The 20,058-nt window shown below is 39.9% G+C and overlaps 2 protein-coding genes across 7 annotated transcripts in view; one reads left to right on the top strand and one right to left on the bottom strand.

Moving 5' to 3' along the window:
- The window catches only part of wnt5b (wingless-type MMTV integration site family, member 5b), a 125,537-nt gene that overhangs the window by 69,776 nt on the left and 35,703 nt on the right, over nt 1-20,058 (bottom strand). Inside the window, exon 1 of one of the 4 annotated variants that reach the window (XM_063058040.1) lies at nt 19,684-20,035. The exons of the other annotated variants lie outside the window; for them this stretch is intronic. The gene's annotated coding sequence lies outside the window, so the exon portion shown is untranslated. Of the gene's footprint in view, nt 1-19,683; nt 20,036-20,058 lie in introns of those variants that run through there. 4 annotated transcript variants of the gene reach the window in all.
- On the top strand, nt 8,415-17,563 carry fbxl14b (F-box and leucine-rich repeat protein 14b). Of its 3 annotated transcripts, XR_010019208.1 has the most exons (3): nt 8,416-10,035; nt 10,765-11,165; nt 13,326-17,563. XR_010019208.1 is itself a non-coding variant. In XM_063058038.1 (2 exons), exons 1-2 carry the CDS (start codon nt 8,842-8,844, stop codon nt 13,326-13,328), a joined length of 1,197 nt encoding a protein of 398 aa, XP_062914108.1. In that variant the 5' UTR covers nt 8,415-8,841; the 3' UTR covers nt 13,329-17,563. The 3 variants fall into 3 exon arrangements, 2 of the variants coding, with proteins under 2 accessions (XP_062914108.1, XP_062914107.1); XM_063058038.1 differs by lacking the exon at nt 10,765-11,165 and having other exon boundaries at nt 8,415-10,035; XM_063058037.1 differs by lacking the exon at nt 13,326-17,563 and having other exon boundaries at nt 10,765-13,299.

Below are 20,058 nucleotides of genomic sequence, written 5' to 3' on the forward strand. Positions count from 1 at the left end.
CATGGAAACTGTACAGAATGAAGAGGAGGAGGTGCTTGCTATCTTGAGGAAGATTAAAGTGGATAGATCCCCGGGACCTGACAGGGTGTTCCCTCGGACCTTGAAGGAGACTAGTGTTGAGATTGCAGGGGCCCTGGCAGAAATATTTATAATGTCGCTGTCTACAGGTGAGCTGCCGGAGGATTGGAGAGTGGCTCATATTGTTCCGTTGTTTAAAAAAGGATCGAAAAGTAATCCGGGAAATTCTAGGTTGGTAAATTTAACTTTGGTAGTAGGTAAGTTATTGGAGGGAGTACTAAGAGATAGAATCTACAAGCATTTGGATAGACAGGGACTTATTAGGGAGAGTCAACATAGCTTTGTGCGTGGTAGGTCATGTTTGACCAATCTATTGGAGTTTTTCGAGGAGGTTACCAGGAAAGTTGGTGAAGGGAAGGCAGTGGATATTGTCTACATGGACTTCAGTAAGGTGTTTGACAAGGTCCCGCATGGGAGGTTAGTTAGGAAAATTCAGTCGCTAGGTATACATGGAGAGGTGGTAAATTGGATTAGACGTTGGCTCAATGGAAGAAGCCAAAGAGTGGTAGTAGAGAATTGCTTCTCTGAGTGGAGGCCTGTGACTAGTGGTGTGCCACAGGGATCAGTGCTGGGTCCATTGTTATTTGTCATCTATATCAATGATCTGGATGATAATGTGGTAAATTGGATCAGCAAATCTGCTGGTGATATAAAGATTGGAGGTGTAGTAGACAGTGAGGAAGGTTTTCAGAGCCTGCAGAGGGACCAGCTGGAAAAATGGGCTGAAAAATGGCAGATGGAGTTTAATACAGACAAGTGTGAGGTATTGCACGTTGGAAGGACAAACCAACGTAGAACATACAGGGTTAATGGTAAGGCACTGAGGAGTGCAGTAGAACAGAGGGATCTGGGAATACAGATACAAAATACCCTAAAAGTGGCGTCACAGGTAGACAGGGTCGTAAAGAGAGCTTTTGGTACATTGGCCTTTACTAATCAAAGTATTGAGTATAAGAGCTGGAATGTTATGATGAGGTTGTATAAGGCATTGGTGAGGCCGAATCTGGAGTATTGTGTTCAGTTTTGGTCACCAAATTACAGGAAGGATATAAGTAAGGTTGAAAGAGTGCAGAGAGGGTTTACAAGGATGTTGCCGGGACTTGAGAAACTCAGTTACAGAGAAAGGTTGAATAGGTTAGGACTTCATTTCCTGGAGCGTAGAAGAATGAGGGGAGATTTGATAGAGGTATATAAAATTATGATGGGTATAGATAGAGTGAATGCAAGCAGGCTTTTTCCACTGAGGCAAGGAGAGAAAAAAACCAGAGGACATAGGTTAAGGGTGAGGGGGGAAAAGTTTAAAGGGAACATTAGTGGGGGCTTCTTCACACAGAGAGTGGTGGGAGTACGGAATGAGCTGCCAGACGAGGTGGTAAATGCAGGTTCCTTTTTAACATTTAAGAATAAATTGAACAGATATATGGATGGGAGGTGTATGGAGGGATATGGTCCGTGTGCAGGTAAGTGGGACCAGGCAGAAAATGGTTCGGCACAGCCAAGAAGGGCCAAAAGGCCTGTTTCTGTGCTGTAGTGTTTCTATGGTTTCTATGGTTTCTAAATAAACAAGTAAATCAATTACATATATTGAATAGATTTTTCAAAATGTGAAAAAACAGAAAAACTGTATATTAAAAAAAAGTGAGGTAGTGTCCAAAGATTCAATGTCCATTTAGGAATCGGATGGCAGAGGGGAAGAATCTGTTCCTGAATCGCTGAGTGTGTGCTTCAGGCTTCTGTACCTCCTACCTGATAGTAACAGTGAGAAAAGAGCATGCCCTGGGTGATGGAGATCCTTAATAATGGATGCTGCATTTCTGAGACACCGCTCCCTAAAGATGTCCTGCGTACCTTGTAGGCTAGTACCCAAGATGGAGCTGACTAGATTTACAACCTTCTCCAGCTTCTTTCAATCCTGTGCAGTAGCCCCTTAGTAGACAGTGATGCAGCCTGTCAGAATGCTGTCCACGGTACAACTATATAGAAGTTTTTGAGTGTACTTATTGACATGCCAAATCTCTTCAAATCCTAATAAAGTATAGCCGCTGTCCTGCCTTCTTTATGACTACATCGATATGCTGGGATGAGGTTAGATCCTCAGAGATCTTGACACCCAGGAACTCGAAGCTGCTCACTCTCTCCACTTCTGATCCCTCTATGAGGATTGATATGTGTTCCTTCGTCTTAACCTTCCCTTCGGATAAACACTGGGGGCATGCTACGTTGGTGGCAGAATATGTGGTGACATTTGCGGGCTGCCCACAAACACTCTCAGATTACACTGGTGAATAATGCAAATGACACATTTCACTGTATGTTTCGATATACAGATGATTGATAAATAAATCTAATCTAAGCTCATCTAACATTATTCATTTGTGGCCTTGGTGGTAAGTTACACCTTTCTATACACAATAAAATCACATTTGACCCAATTTCAAACATGTCCACTGCTCAATACCCAGCAACAAAAACAGAATCTACTTTGGAGTGATAAATTAGGAACTCAGGCTGATTTTTTTTCAGCGACCATTCCCTAAAGCCAAATGCATGTCAGTGCCCAATTACTTCTTGCAACACACACAAAATGCTGGAGGAACTCAGCAGGACAGGCAGCATTTATGGAACAGAGTAAACAGTTGATGTTTCGGGCTGAGACTCTTCATCAGGGCTGGAAAGAAGAAGAGACCAGAGTAAGAAGGTAAGGGGAGGTGAGGAAGATGTACAAGGGGGTAGGTGAGAGATGAAACCGGGAGAGGGCCAGGGGGTGAAGTAAAGAGGTGGGAAGAGGATTGGTGAAACAAATAAAGGGCTGGAGAAGGGGGAATCTGATGGGAAAGGATAAGACCATGTTATAGGAGGAGAATTAGGCCATTCAGCCCATCGAGTCTGATCTGCTATTCCATCATGACTGATCCCGGATCAAACTCAAATCCCATACACTTGCCTCCTTGCCACATCCTTTGATGCCCTGACCAATCAGGAAACTATCAACTTCCACTTTAAAGATACCCAGGGACTTGGCCTCCACCGCAGTCTGTGGCAGAGCATTCCACAGATTCACTACTCTCTGGCTAAAAAAATCCCTCCTTATCTCTGTCCTAAAAGGTTGCCCCTCCCCCCCCAATTTTGAGGTTGTGCCCTCTAGTTCTGGATACCCTCACCAGAGGAAACATCCTCTCCCCATTCACCCTATCTAGTCCTTTCAACATTCGGTAGGTTTCAATGAGATCCTCCTGCATTCTTGGGAGGACTGGCCCAAAGTTGCCAAACGCTCCTCATATGTTAACTTCTTCATTCCCAGAATCATCCTCATGAACCTCCTCTGGACTCTCTCCAATGATAAACATCCTTTCTGAGATATGGGGCCCAAAACTGTTGATAATATTCCAAGTATGGCTTGACTAGTGTCTTATAAAGGCTCAGAATTATCTTTGCTTTTATATTCTATTCCCCTTGAAATAAATGCCAACATTGCATTTGTCTTCTTTACCACAGACACAACCTGTAAATTAACCTTTTGGGAGTCTTGCACAAGGTCTCCCGAGACTCTCTGCACTTCTGATGTTTGAACCTTCCCCCCATTTTACCAAAGTGCATTATCATACATTTCTCAGCACTATATTCCATCTGCCATTTTTTTGCCCATTCTTCCAATTGGTCTAAGTCCTGCTGCAATCGCATTACTTCCTCAGCACTACCTACCGCTCCACCTATCTTTGTATCATCTGCAAACTTTGCCACAAAGCCATCAATTCCACTATCTAAATTATTGACAAATAATGTGAAAAGTAGTGGTCCCAATACTGACCCCTGAGGAACACCACTAGTCAGTGGCAGCCAACCAGAAAAGGGCCCCTTCATTCCCACTCACTACCTCCTGCCTGTCAGCCATTCTTCTATCCATGCCAGTAATTTTCCTGTAATGCCATAGTATTTTATCTTGTTAAGCAGCTCATGAGTGGCACCTTATCAAAAGCCTTCTGAAAATCCAAGTAAGTGACATCCACTTCCTCCCTTTGTCCACCCGGCTTGCTACTTCCTCGAAGAACTCTAACAGAGTTGTCAGGCAAGACTTCCCTTCACAGAAACCATACTGACTTTGACTTATTTTATCATTAGTCTCCAGGTAGGGAGGAGGAAGAGGAGGAGAGTGGAGCTGGCGAATCGAAGCAGGTAGGTAATAAATGGGGGGAGGCAAAAAGAAGTGGAAGAGAGAGACTGGAGAGCCAAGGGGAGAATGAAGGTGGAGATAAGCAAGAAGCTAGCAATGCTGTAGTCTGATAAGAAAAGCGACGATGGAATCTGATTTACAAAGCACGTCCACTCTGTCTGCAGTGATCATCCAGAGTTCCCAGATGCATGCTACTTATTTCCATTCCCTATTCCCACACCACCCTGCCCATCCTTGGCCTTTTCATATGGAAAGAGAGTGCAGGAGAAGTTACTAAAGTCTCCAGAATAAAGAATAAGATACAAAGTTTAGGATGAGATAGGAATTTAGCCAACATGTAGACAAAATTGAAAAGAAGGGAGGTGAATATAGGAATGAAGATGTTACATTTAATTGCCGCAGTATACAAAATAAAGTAGACTATCGTGTAGTGCAGTTAGAAATCGGAAGGTATGATATTGTGAAAATCTCAGAGCCATGGTTGAAAGATCACATCTGAGAACTTAATATCCAAGGATACACATTGTTTTGAAAAGATAGGCAGTAGGGCAGTGGGAGTGGGTGGTTTTGTTGTTTAGAAATGAAACCAAATCCTCAGAAAGATGTGACATAGGATCAGAAGATGTAGAATCCTTGTGGGTAGAGTTAAGAGACTGCAAGGGTAAAAAGACACTGATGGGTGTTATATACATGCCTCTGAACGGTAATGACCTGATGAGCGGTCTCAGCCCAAAATGTCAGCTGTTTATTCCCCTCCACAGATGCTGCCTGACTTGCTCAGTTCCTCCAGCATTTTCAGAGTGTTGCCAAGGATCTGCAGTCTCCTATGTCTCTATTTTAAAAGTGGCATTCAATTACATATATATTCAGAAAACATGGGTGAGTGTTTTACAGGGCTTCTGACAAAGATTAATGGGAATCAGAAATGTAGCTAGTAGAACCAGGCAGTCTTACAACATTTAAAAATTATCTAGACAAACACATGAATCACAAAAGCATGGGAAGTGAAGAACCAGGAGTGCTAGTAAATGAGATTAGTATAGATGAATACCAATGGTCAGCATGGACTTGGCTGGCCAAGGAGCATGTTTCACTGTTATATGACTCCATACACATTACATAACAACTACCAAAGAACGAAGAGCATTGCAACAGAGATGCCATGTTCAGATTCAGAGGATAAACCAGTTTGAGTGTTTCTGTCATAACCAGAGTGATAAATGAGCGGATACCCACCCAAATGTGCATTGATAGACATTCATGATTCATAAGAAGGTTGGTATGTCTAAATGACTTAAAAATGGGATAAAAGTTACAAATATAACTACATGTTATCATTTAAAATGCATTGTTTTCAATATAAATTAATTTTATTAAGATGGTTCTGTTTTGTCACAAGTGAAACCTCATAGCTCCCTGACAGCTAGAAAGGTGTAATCACTATTGTTAAGTACTGTATATAGGTATTTATTGCATTCTTAAATACAAATTTCAAAAGCTACCTGGAAAATACTCTGTATTTACATAATCTTCCTTTAACTATTTGCTCTTCAAGTCTTTTCCTCAATATGGGCAAATCAGATTTGGGTTAATGTTTCCTCAAACGAGATTCAGAGGATAAACCAGTTTGAGAGTGCCTGTCATAACCAGAGTGAAAAATGAGCAGATACCCACCCATTGACAGACATTCATAATTCATGATCCCTCCCCTAATACTCAAACAAGCCTGACCGTACTCATGGTATCCACATGAAAATTCTTTACTGTATACATTTCTAGAACATTGATCTATAACATAAGAAAATAGGAGCAAGTACAGGCAATTCAGCTCCTCAAGCCTGCCCTACCATTCAACATAATCACAGCTGGTCTATGCTGGCCTGAACTCCTCTTCTGTGCCAGTTCATTCCACATGACAAATCATTCCATATTTTTAAGGTGGAGAGAAATCAATATTTGATGTTTCAAATATTTATTTCTCTCCACCTTAAATATATTGAATGATCTGGTCTCCATCACCTCAGGACAAATTCTGATGAAGATGGATTAATTTTTCTCCTCCCTGTGTATGGAATCAAGCAACATTAAAACAAACCAAGTTAATGGCAGATCACACAAAGCACCATATTTCCAGCTCAATTATAGGTGACTCAATGCAGTTTTACAGCTAATAAAGAAATATTTGCTACATTTTCTTCAAACTTCCAACAATGATTTGACCATAACTGTGAAGCCATTTTACATTATATATCATAAAAATGCTGCCAAATTTCCAAGTATTTCTAGAGAAAAAGTTTTTTAAAAACATTTTTTCATTTCCATTTTCATATTAAGAGCCTCTTTTTAAAGTTTCTAAGTTCAGCAAATTTCCCATCATTGTAGTATAACAGAAAAAAACACTAAACTGTTTTGTCTATACAGATGAGAATTTTCAATACTCCGCTATTATTACAAATCCGAAAATCAGCACCTCTCTGCAATAATGTGGAAAATAATGTTTCTTGCAAGTCATGGAAGTTGCAGCTATTGCCTGTGCAGTACAACCGAAAGGGGGCAGTCTATTATTTGTTTCCATAGCAGAGAAACAACTTCAGATGACAGAAATAATGAGGGGTGTTTTTTTTCTCTAACAGCCAACAACCAATATACAAACAGATGTGTCTCGCTTTCCCCCACAGCAGGGGAATTAAGGAGGGGCCGAATTGTATTCACTACATGAAAATAATATACTTGAATTTTGAAAAGTATTGTGAATATTTTTTCATTTAACTGATTACTATAACTTTATTCTTTTTTGGTAAACTACCAAGGTCTTTCTGACAAGATGCACATACGTTTAGACAGCAGAAATATAAGATTTTATTATGTTATTTTCCTAACCAAAGCCTTGTATCACAATATACCCATTTTCTGGAATTATTTACTGGGCCCTTTGAGCAAAATGTGCATGGATGGGACTGGCTGTTCTCCCAATTTTATTGTCACGGACGTATATGGAACTAATTGACAAGAATGTGTTCGAAATGATTAGAGCACATATATTATTCATCTTTGTAGATACATCACTTGTGTTTTAACTAACGCTTTGACGAAACGAAAATTCTCACTTCACACTGCTATCCCAACCTAAGGCCACTGGATACTGTCGCACATGCGCCCTGATATGCAATTCAATGGTTACAATCTCCTCCCCTGTCCATACCTTTAAAGGCCCCTTTCTAGCTTTTTTAAAAAAATTAACTCTTTGATGTTAGGCAATCCTACTTTAGAACTGTTCGTCGCCACAAAGTGACTGGTTTAACACCTTAATCACAACGTGTTTTCTTTATATTGATTCATGTTATGGGAAGGTGGCGCCGTTCCTTCTAATGATAAAGAAGCCATTGTGTGATCTATGGTAATATTCACGTACATGATGCAAGTTTAAGAGAATATATAACATTATTTAATGGGGTATAAACCGCTATTAAATGAGAGTTGACATTTAAAAATGTAGTTTATCTAACTGGGTAAAGAAGGTTAATCAATTGCACCAAAATATTGTTTGCATCCTTCGTCATTTAAATCTAAGTTCTGTTTTAAAATCAGATCAAAACTGAGCAACCTCAATCCGTCTGCAGTTATATAAATCTATGCTTTTAAAATTAGACTTTCATTTGAAAAGTGAAAAGCAGAAAACTGTTGCCAGATCTCGGTGCATTATCTGTATTAAAATATACTCTACGTGTTATTTTCTGTTATTTCATAAATGCAGACAAGTTCAAGGATGCAGATGCTTTCTAATTGCAGATTTTTTAATATCCTTCCTTTACTTGGGAATGGGATTGACTCTAATTGAGAGAAAATGACAGTTCTGTGCTTGTTCTTGACCCTGACGCTTTCCAAGCGGTGAAGTAACTGAGGGGTTAATGTAAAGTGAACCGAATTGTAAGAACTTGGTTGCCTAGGGAACTATTCTTACTGTTCCATCCGAGCGAGACCAATGGCAACCCCAACCGGGGGGAGATGACACACCACACGCCGATTTCGCTCCCTAAACCCTACCTTTTCTCCACTGTGCATAAGTAGCTGGCGCGCACTCTCGGCTAGAAATGTTTCTAGGTAAAACATAAGGTTTGAGTTCTGGGAGTGCATTTCTTTTCTGTTTCTAATTTCCGGGGACACCCCCGCAATGGAGAATGCTGCGCGCCTGCCAAGTTGGTTTGAAAAGATCAGACAAAGGCCGCAGGAAGCCCTCCGGCTGCCGGGCGTGAGAGCTCCGATGGGGGCTGGGAGGGTAGCGGTAATTAAAAAAACACAGGTCGGCAGGCCCGCGGCTTTCTATCAGCGTACGATTCTCTCTGGCTTTCAAAGTGATGCGAGGCTAGGTGAAGGCGGACGGGCGGCCGGGGTCGGGCCGAGTTTGGGAGCCGGCCTTTTGTGATGCGCCGGGGCTGGGTGCTCGAATCCGACTGCGCAACCAGGCGGGTCACGTGACGCGGCCCCGGGATCGCGAGCGGATCGATTGGCGGAGGGAGGCAGCGAGAGCGAGCAGGGAGAAAGGAGCGAGGCCGGGGCCGGCGGCGGTGGCGGCGGGGGAGCAGCGCGGAAACATGGAGACGCACATCTCGTGTCTCTTCCCCGAGATCCTGGCCATGATCTTCAGCTATCTGGACGTGCGGGACAAAGGGCGAGCGGCGCAAGTGTGCACGGCTTGGAGGGACGCTGCCTATCACAAATCCGTTTGGAGAGGGGTTGAAGCCAAGTTGCATTTGAGGAGAGCCAACCCTTCCCTTTTCCCTAGTCTGCAGGCGAGGGGCATCAGGAGGGTGCAGATTCTCAGCCTTCGGCGCAGCCTAAGCTATGTGATCCAAGGTATGCCCAACATTGAGAGCCTGAACCTGAGCGGCTGCTACAACTTGACGGACATCGGCCTGGGGCACGCGTTCGTGCAAGAGATCCCGTCCCTGAACGTACTGAACCTGAGCCTTTGCAAACAGATCACCGACAGTAGCCTAGGTAGGATCGCACAGTATCTCAAAAATCTGGAGGTGCTGGAGCTGGGCGGCTGCAGCAATATCACCAATACAGGCCTCCTGTTGATTGCCTGGGGCTTGCACAGACTCAAGAGCTTGAATTTGAGGAGCTGCCGGCATGTCTCGGATGTAGGAATCGGCCATTTGGCAGGCATGACTAGAAGCGCTGCGGAAGGCTGCTTAAACCTGGAATATCTGACTTTACAAGACTGTCAGAAACTCTCCGACCTCTCCTTAAAACACATCTCCAAGGGCCTGACCAAACTCAAGGTACTGAATTTGAGTTTCTGCGGTGGGATTTCAGACGCGGGTATGCTACATCTTTCACACATGACGAGTTTGTGGAGTCTCAACCTAAGGTCCTGTGATAACATCAGCGATACCGGCATTATGCATTTGGCCATGGGCAGCTTGAGACTGAGTGGGTTGGACGTTTCCTTCTGCGATAAGATAGGCGACCAGAGCCTGGCTTATATCGCGCAAGGCTTGTATCAGCTCAAATCGCTTTCCCTTTGCTCCTGCCACATAAGTGATGACGGCATCAACAAAATGGCCCGGCAGATGCACGAACTAAGGACCCTAAATATCGGTCAGTGTGTGCGGATTACAGACAAAGGACTGGAACTCATAGCTGACCATTTGACCCAGCTGACGGGCATTGATCTCTATGGCTGCACAAAAATCACCAAAAGGGGTTTGGAAAGAATAACGCAATTGCCCTGCCTTAAAGTTCTTAACCTGGGACTCTGGCAAATGACTGAAAGTGAAAAAGTGAGGTGAAATTGTTTTTTTTCCCTTTAAGAACACTTGTGTCTCACCGCCATTACTGTCAAAACGAGAGTATTGTTTTTTTCTCCAAAAATTATGATTCTTAAATGACAGAAAACAAAACAAAAAAAAGTGATCGTTCTGTTGTAACTCGCAAGATTTATTTCCACACTGTGCTATTGAAAAAGTTGCAGTATTCCCACCCTTCAGCAGTTTTCATAACAACAAAAAAAAGTAATTCTGACATTGGTCACAGTTGTTTCTGGAAATTGGTTCATACTTTGTTTCGTAGATGGTATGCATATTGCTGATAGACACATTCAAGGCTACCTCGTTTTTTTTGTGTGCCCTGAAATTGAGTTGCACAGTAATACCTGTGCCTAGAGCAACGTTACCCTTCCTTGCTGGTTAGTCTACAGCGTTACTACCCTTTTTGGACAAAAAAAAATATATATACTAACTATTCAAAGAAAATAAGTTGGCTGGAAAATTACAAGAAATCATGAAGCACACGAGGCAGGTTTTTGAGGTCTTAGCTACACCCGAGTCAGAATCGCGAACTATAGTTTTATGCAGAGGAAAAGTACTGAATCTGGAACCTAGACGGCTTGTTCTGGCAGCTGTGCAGGTTTTTTTTTGGTCGACATTTACGCCAGTTTTTTTGGGGGGGGTGGGGAGGAGACTTATTCCCCTTTTTTCTGAAATTACGAAAGCCTATTCTACCTTAAATAGGGGGAGCTCGTCAAGTGAAGACTCATCGATTCCCGAGGACCGATTGCCTGTAAAAGGGCCATGACGCAGAGACAGGCAGTTGCTGGAGGAAAAAGAGAGGAAAAAAAAATATCCTGCTGATCAACCTATATTTGAATTGTACTGTATGTGAATTTGTAAATGATACTTAAACGTTTTATATTCTTACAGTAAACGTTAAAAAGCTGATATTTATATAATAAAGACGGGAAAATATGAAGTATGTTTTGGAAAAAAAAAGTCAAGTGTCAGTGCCCATTGTGTGATCATTTTGAAAAGTACGGTGGTAGATGTGGGCCAATGGCGTCCTGTCAGGGGCGAGATGCAGCTTTGTGGAGCGCAGCGCTGATCAGGTTTCCAATTCCCCCGGATGGGCTTGCTCTGTACGTTTTACACACCGTATGCTGCGACTTTCCAGATGATTTTTTAAAAAATATATATTGAAAGGGGGAAGCGGTAGCAGCAGGGAAGTTAATGGGCAGGGCAAGCCTGGCTCTGGCGCTGCATTGTTGGGTAAAGTTAAAAAGCTACAGTGCTCGCCTTTTCTGCCTGCCCACTCATGCATACCAAATAGCTTAGTGTGCGGCTCCCCGAGGGTTCTCCGCCCGCTTGCCTGCCCATGCTGGGTTTTTTTTAAAGCATTCCTACCCAGTTCCGAGTGCGCTTAATCAACTTTTTTTTTAAAAGCAGAAAGGAACAAGGTTACTCCTAAATTGGCTAGGCCTTAAAATTTAACAAAATTTAAAAGCGTACACGGGAAATCAGTTTTCCAAATTGCAATGGATACGTGATGTTTAGAAATAAGTATTTACAAATATCAAAATCGTACTGCTTTTTTTTTAAACTGTAGAATACTTTGCGATGATCTAATAGATCAGAATTTTGGTTCCAACAGGCATTTTAATATTGTGAAATAACTTGATGATTGAATCTGGCCGGGGTGGTGGGGGGGGGGCGGTTGGAGAAGGAAGAGAATTTTACTCGCACAAACCCCTGCCCGCCCCCAAAGGCTGGAATTTCCCAGCCACCATTTTAATAAATACTCCTGCAATTTTTTTTGAGATGGGCCATGGCTGCAGGATGCAGAAGATATATTTATGGTATATATAATAACATAAGTCATCAGGTAATTGATTAAATCAGTTACAATGATTAAATAAGTCATCAGGTAAAATGATTAAATATTCTGTGAGCTGCTAAAATGTGTCCTACCCTATTCTATCATGCTCTTATATTTTTTAGTATAAAAAACTGTCAATCCAGTTGGAACTAAATGTCATATATTAACTTTATTTGACCCAAAACTCACCTCAAAAATGCTTAAAATGTTAGCGCTTTAGTCAAGCCTTTCAAAATTAGGACAACATGAAGTTGTCTGAAATGGAGAATTAAGAAGATTTTTGAAATGAGAGTAAATGGCAGAAGAGACAAATGAATGTCAGTACTCTTAAGACATTGTGTACTGCAAATCTAAAATAACTTAGTATTGATCATCTGCAGTAGGCAATATCTGTATAGGCTGAACAGGATATTTGAATTTGAAGAAAGCAAAAATTGAGAGAGGAGAATAGATGGCCTACTGTTGTCTTGCATATTCACCTAGCTCTCACATGTGAGCTATTATTTCCAATAGTTTAATTGTCATTTTTATATCTTAACACCATTTCAACTATATGGCTAGTTTGTGGCCTTTAGGGAAAATAAGGTATCATCTTTATCTGATCTGTCCAATCCTATATGTGTCTAGACTCATCAGTGTAAAGATTAGCTTTATTTGTCAGGTGCATCGAAATATACAGTGAAGTGTGTTTGTTTGCATCATATCAGCGAGGATTTGCGGGGTAGCCTGCAAGTGTCGCCTAGCTTCCAACAGCAGCATAGCATGCCTTCGACTCACTAACCCTAACGGTAACGGTACCAATTTGGAACATGGGATCACCCCGGCACCTGGAGGAACCCCAGGCAGTCATGGGGACAGCTCCTTACAGTCAGAGGAGGGAAATGAACCCCCATCTTACAGCTGGTGCTGTGAAGCTTTTTGTTAACTGCTACGCTATAATGCTGCCCCTGGTCACCTACGCCTAAATAGTGGAATGGGATTGATAAAGTTGCTCTAAAAACCAACATTGAATCAATGGACCCCTGTTCTGTTGTAAGAAAGACCAGAAATTTTTTTTTACATTTATAAGATCGTGCATTTTAGCGGGAGTGAGGACAATTACTTGTAATGCTGAAATCAAATTGAGAAGGTGTGTGCATTAATTATCCAGTGAAATTACCCTGGACATGCCATTAATTACTCCAAAACATGTATCATCACTTCTCCCATTTTTAAAAATTAATATTGAAATATATTTTAGCATCCTAGTCATAAAGATACAGGAATAGAAATGCTAGTGATGTTCAGAGCCCATAAGCAAACAAGCCAACTGATTCAACTGGGATTTTTAGAACTTGTATTTAAAATTCACCAATACCAAATCTGCCTTCATATCTAATTCAAGCACTTGTGAAAACTGATCAATTAATTTTGTATTTTGCAGTAAACATTGAAAAACATCCCTTCCAAAAGGGAAGAAAATGGTTGACATTTCTATGCACAAGGCTGAGGATCAGCTAGGAAAGTTCATTTATGCTCATGGCAGGCTTAAGTCCGTGCGAAGAGGCAGAATCATTTGAAATTGACATCCTTTAGTTCCTTACTCCTTAAAAAAATAAACAAATTGTGCAATCTGATCCATTGCTAATAATTATTTCTGCTAAATTGCCATTTCCTATTGAAAAATTTAATGTGCTTTTTGAACATGTCCATTAACACCAAAAATGTGTCAAGGCATCTTGCAAGCACTACAGGTCATCACTGAGATTAAAAGGGCAATGTGGCATGGCAATGAACGGATTTTGGTATTTACTGCTATCCATAAACTGCCTTACAGAGGGGTTTCATGTCTGTCAATTTTCATTATCCAAAGATGGATACAGAGAAAGCAAGAAGTTACTGGATGAGCCACTGCTCGCTAATCATAGATGATAGCTGTGTTCAGTTTAGTAATTCATACCTAACTGTACCCCATCCAAACTGATGGGACTGTAGTGGTATTTATGTAAAGATATCACCCCAATTTAAAACAATTCAGTGCATAATATGACCATTGAAATATAACCAAGTCAATTTTGTCACATTATCAACTTTCTGTGTATATTGTAACAAAGCCAGCAAAATGCCCCCATTTTAACCTGATGATATTAAAAGTACAGTATCAGTATTTTAAGGAGATATGAATTCTGAAGTTAATACATACAACTCATTCTTTAATTGACAATATTGCATTCCATGATGCTGGGAGTAAACCTGATCATAACAGTAATGTTTGGGTGTACTGTTACATTAGTTGAGATATTACCTATAAAATTACAGATTGGTCATAACATGGGAGGAAGCCATTTGGTTTGTTGAGTTTGTACCAGCTCCATATAAAAAAAAAATCCAGTTGGACCCACTTCCCTGTTCTCTCTTCATTGCTCTGCATAAAACACCTGATGATAACATCTATGAACGTTCAGAACTGAATCTGCCCCCATCAGTATTGCTAATGTCTTACAGCTCAGGCAACCTGAGTTTAATCCTGATCTTGCAATGCCTCCTGTGTGGAGTCTATACATTCTCTCAGTGGTAAGAGTTAATAGGCATGAGAGAAAGAATAGAGTACAAGGATATAAATAGTAAAATGGGATTGATAAGGTTGCTCTAAAAACTGACATGGAATCAATGGACGCCTGTTATAAGAAAATTAGAATTTTTTTTACATTTACAAGATCGTGCATTTTAGAGGGTGTGAGGACAATTACTTGTAATGCTGAAATCAAATTGAGGTGTGTGCATTAATTATCCAGTGAAATTGCCCTGGCCAGAGGACATGTGGTTAATTACTCCAAAACATGCATTGTCACTTTTCCCATTTTTAATAATTAATATTGAAAAATAATATAGCATCCTAGTCATAAAGATCTCAGTTTTTTAAAAAAATGAGATTAATTTTTATCAATTGTCACCGATCTCATGATTTGAAAACTGAATTGATGGTTAATATGAAATGGTGGGAAAAATCATTCTGTTGTTTGTAGATGTAAGCTTTTATGTAACCCTGCTGAAAAGTCAACAATTTTTAATATTAAGAGGGCATGATTTTCCAAGACATCAAAAAATGTTGATTCAAGCACTAATTTGGCAGAGCTTTCAATTGTTTTCATGCCTGCTCTAATTAGAGAGATTGCCAATTGCCTGGCTGCCATGTTTTTTTTCCCCAAGGATTCCTATCACCTTAGTCGAGCAAATGCTAACCATTCATCAAAAAGTTAACCAGCTAAATAAACTTCCATATTCTTTATTGAACCAAGAAATTTGAATATTGTTCATTTTATTTAAATATTTTCAATAGACTGATTGGAGGAATAGAAGGTTATAGTTAAATATGGCAGCAGAATATTTTTGTTTATGATAGAAAAGCATAATGCTGGAGATGTAGAAAATCTGAAACTGCCCTGTAAGTCAGGTAGTACCTTGGGAAAGAGAAATTTAGTCTATCAGGTCATCAGAGTACAAAGGTTATCAACCTGAACCATTAAATCCTTTACTCTCCTGGTCTAAGGTGTACACAATTTTATGTTTTTATTCTTTGTTGTAAAGTATGATAGGAATTTTGAACCAGTGGCTCTGAAAGCCAAAAATAACAATTTTTAAAAAGAATATGATTTTCAAACATACAGGGAGGATATTTCCTAATAATTTGTAATGCAGGCAAGGCAGAATCTGGTGTTCTTGTACACATATCACATTGGTGTGAGATCCTGAAGGAATTCAGCTCAGAAGGAACAGTGTTGGGGGCCCCCATTTGATAGTTGAAGTGAGAAACAAAGTGGTTAATCAAAAAAAAATGGTGAGGAAGGAGAAATGGAGTAAAAATTAGTAGCTTCACAATCTAGTATTTTTATATTTGTGGGTTTTATTAACACATTATAGCAACATGGTTGTGAAGGTCACAGAAATTCGCCCTTTCAGAGTTCACAAGTCAATACCCAAATCTCTGGGATGCAGAGTAAAATCCGCTCCCTCAGATTGTGTGAAAAAATGAAAATAAATGAACACAATCCTTTTTCAAGCCATGATACATGCCACGTGCAAAAGTGATGTTGCTTTGTGCCATGGAAAATTATGACATAGGCCATTTTGTAAGAATTGAACCCCTAGCCACCCTGTTTCACAGGTCACCTTTCCTAATGGAAGTTAGCGAATAGGCACGGGCAAGTTCATAGTTCAAATAGCTATAAAGAGAATAAATTATCAGGTGAAATATAAATATCTGGTAAACCATCCCCTTTTCACAGTATTGGGCTGTATTTAATTATCAGTAAAGGTTGTTACAACATTCTGTGGACCGTAGTTCAGATGTAACAAACTCTCTACTGAATGGTTATTTCATGATCAGTGAATCAAAGTACAGTGCTAGCATCACACATCATGCAACTAAGTAGGTGTGCCAACTATAAAACATAGATCAAAGAAGCATTTTCAGTAATTGAGATGTTACCAAAGTGAGTCAGTAACCTGATATCACAAGATTACCAAGATAGTTTGGGAGAGAAAAGAAATGGCTGCTGGGTTAACTGAGTAAGTGGGAAGTATACAAGAAGCCTGTCTAGTGACATCAGAGATTAGATACTTAAATGATTCCGAAATTCACAATTGTAACAAAAAAGTAAACATGATTTTAAGCATATTTCTACATTTGTAGTAAAATTACTGAAATTAAAATATAACCCTTGAAGCTTATCTGAAGTCAGCAATAGAAAACAATTAAGTGGAAATACCCAATTTGAATCATTTAATTTGTGACATTAGTATATTATGTTTGATATGCCTTTATTGTAAATGATAGTAAATTTGAGAGGGAAAAAATCAGTATTTGAATAGCATAGACTGACATTTAAACGGGGGTGTCGCCCCAAACTCCATTCTTTTGCTCTTGAGTTCTCTACCTTCGAAACTGAACGAGACTGTTTACAGCCTTGGTGCGACATCTAGCTATGTAGCTATGGACCACTTACCAAGTGATCAATCAGACTGCAGATTCTAGAATCTGGAATAACAATCTGTTAAGAGGAACTCAGCGGTTTCAACAGCATCTGTGGAAGGAAAGAAACCAAGGAATTGCAGATGTTTTGGGTCAAAGCTTTGCAGCAGTGCCCTGGGACCTGCTGCAGGATTTTACAAGATGCTGCTGGACCTACTGAGGTCCTCTAGTAGATTGTTGATCAGTAAGACCATCTATTCCTACCTCTGCAACACTCATGAATCTGTTGCCATTTTAACCCTCATCCATGCCTTTGTGATCTCTTGATGTATTTCACACAGTGTTGACCTTGCCAATTTCATCCCTGTATGTTTGAAATCACTTAAAGCATTACTGTCCATATTTTCACTTCTACTGAGTACCCTGTAATGTGTAGCTGTTGCCTTAGTTGGTTTTGGGTTGAGCAGTGCCTATTAAAATTTTTGTACTGGGTCCATGTTTTCAAATCAATGGCTGTAATCTCCCTCTATTCCACAGCCCTTTGAGAAATCTGCATTTCCCTAATTCTGGCCTCTTGATTATTCCTGAATTTAACCACATACTGACATATGTGCTTCAGCTGCCAAGATTTTAAGATCTGGAATTCCCTCCACTAACCTCTTTGACATTCTTATTTAAGATATTGCTTGTAATCTCCTTTTTGCAAGCTTTTGGCCAACTACCATAATGACCCCTTCTGTGGCTTTGCATCAGATTTTATCTGATAACATTTATGTGAAATGGCTTGGAACACATTGCTTTGTTAGAAATGCTGTATAAAATTGTTTTTGAATAGGAAGTGAGGTCACAGTAAAATTCAGTTTAAGAAAAGTTATAATCCTGGGTTAACCACAGGGAACAAATTAGAGATCAAGTAACCAGTTTTCTTATACTTAAATCTTGCAGGAATATTGGCAGCTGATTTTCTTCATGTTTTCATGTTCATATGTTATTGACACAAATGCACTTGCAGTAGGAACTAAATTTAATATACATTACATTATATTTCCTCTTTTTGTGTAAAGCCCAAACTCAGTGTGATCACATAGTTGTTAAAGAACACAATTAATGGAGAGTGAATTAACTCCCTTCTGCTCTGAAGGGAGCTCTCCTTTGGTGGGAAATGGTCCCACGGTGACAAGCAGCAATCAAATTTCTCATACTAGGGTCAGTGAGTTATTTAACCATGCATAACCACTAAGTTTGAATCTAATATCAACTTGTGCACTTTCCAGCAGGGTTCACTGCAGGGAGATGATGAACAGGACACCTGACTACACCTCACATGACTGTCCGTCAACTCTCCAAATGCCCTGGAATGCAATTGATGCATTTCATTGAAATTAATTAAGTTGAGAGGGAATCGTCGAGTTTATTCATGTTTAGTGTGGTAGCTCAACAGGTGTTGCATTTATCCACAGCAATTTCAGGAAAGTTGCTTCCATTGACTTAGGTTAACAAAGTCATTGCATATTCACTTTGAAAGAATGCACATTCTTTTAATTAGTTTCTGATGTCCTTTTGGTGTAATCACAGCAGATCACAGCCACATTTAAAGGTGGTTGTAAAATTCCAATTATTTCTGTTGAAATTCAAGCCATTGAGGTGATACAAACCACTGTATTTATTCATCAAGATATAGATTAAGCATGCCCATTCTGTTTATGGTGTAAGGTTATTTTATACTGTTTCACGTAAGTGACATATTTGTTCTCAGGATTTACACTGAAGGTTGAAAGGAGACAGTGAAAAATGGGGATAGTTGCAGGAATCTGTGCAGCTCCCCCTAAAGTTTATGTTGGCATTCTCAAATCTGGCATCACAATTAGGCTTAGCCCCTCAGGAGGAAGTGGAAAATAGCATGGCTCCATTTACAGACAGCACTGACTTGATAAGCATAATATATAATAATTTATCCTGGTGAATGAAAAGTTGTATTTTCCCATTGATCAATGGAAATTGAGTACTGGAAACCTATTTGATTTTAATGGTTCCTTTTTAAAATCAAAGACACTGAAGACTTAACTGCACAAAATGAGTGTAAAAACCTCAACTAGTGAAGTTTTATCAGTGCCTTGGAGTCTGCATTATGCATGTCCTTTGCCATTCTCTAGCTTTCTCAGAAGAAAGGGAATAGTGCTGAATCCCAGTACTAATATTTGACAGCTGGGAGTGTCAAGGAACCAGAAATGTATAGACATACAAAACAAGTCAAGCCTGAAGGGAACAAAAGGAGACATATGGAGAGGGAGGATCAAATACAAGTGTAGAGAGGAAGTCCAGACAGAAACATTCATGGCTCTGGATATAAAAGACATGAATCCAAGGTATCATATAAATAATTTGGTCTATAAATTTTATAGTTGGAATACTAATTTTATCTTTGAAATTAATTATTAATGAAGAAAATAAAAGGTTCAAACATGACCATGTATTACAGCAGCCAGTGTGATACTTAAATCTCACGTTTCGAATGCAGGATTGAAGTTTGAGTTGCTATGCTTTTCATAATGCATTGGAAATAAACACCACAGCAGTATTATGTCTGAACATGCAGAATGGTTAAGCAGGAAAAGTCTAGCTGCTTCATCAAGTGTGTGTGACTTCACGGATGCAGAATCTTTACCGTTACACACTTTACCCCACCTTCACCTTACGTTCACTTCTGGAATCATGTAATTTTTTGGACATTTTACAATTTCAGAACGAATGAGGGAAGATTTGCTACAAAAAAAGTTATCATTTAATCTACTCAAGATTGAAACTAAATGTTACCTATAAAAATTCTTACCTTTTATATGGTCCTGTCTCTATTCCAGTCAGCAACTAGTCCAGGTTCCTCTTGAAGACGGGCATGAAATTGTGACCAACCACACCAGACAAGACTGTCCTCCAGAAATTCTTAATTCTGTAGGAAATACTTCAATATGTTCTCTAACACCGGCCTATATTTATTTATACTTAGTTTAATCTATATTCTGCTCCTCCCATGTCTATTAAACTGGAATAGAAACAAACTAGGAACTCTATCCAGCCCTTTAATTATTTTATAGGCTCTCTTGTATCATTTCTAAGTCTATGCTGCTCAGAAGTAAATAAGACAAGGTCCTTGATCCTATCTGTGTATTGGTTTAACTATGAATCATTCTAATGGTTCTGCATTAGA

The sequence above is a fragment of the Mobula hypostoma genome, chromosome 9 (genome assembly GCF_963921235.1).
Source record: "Mobula hypostoma chromosome 9, sMobHyp1.1, whole genome shotgun sequence".
Classification (NCBI taxonomy): Eukaryota; Metazoa; Chordata; class Chondrichthyes; order Myliobatiformes; family Myliobatidae; genus Mobula; species Mobula hypostoma.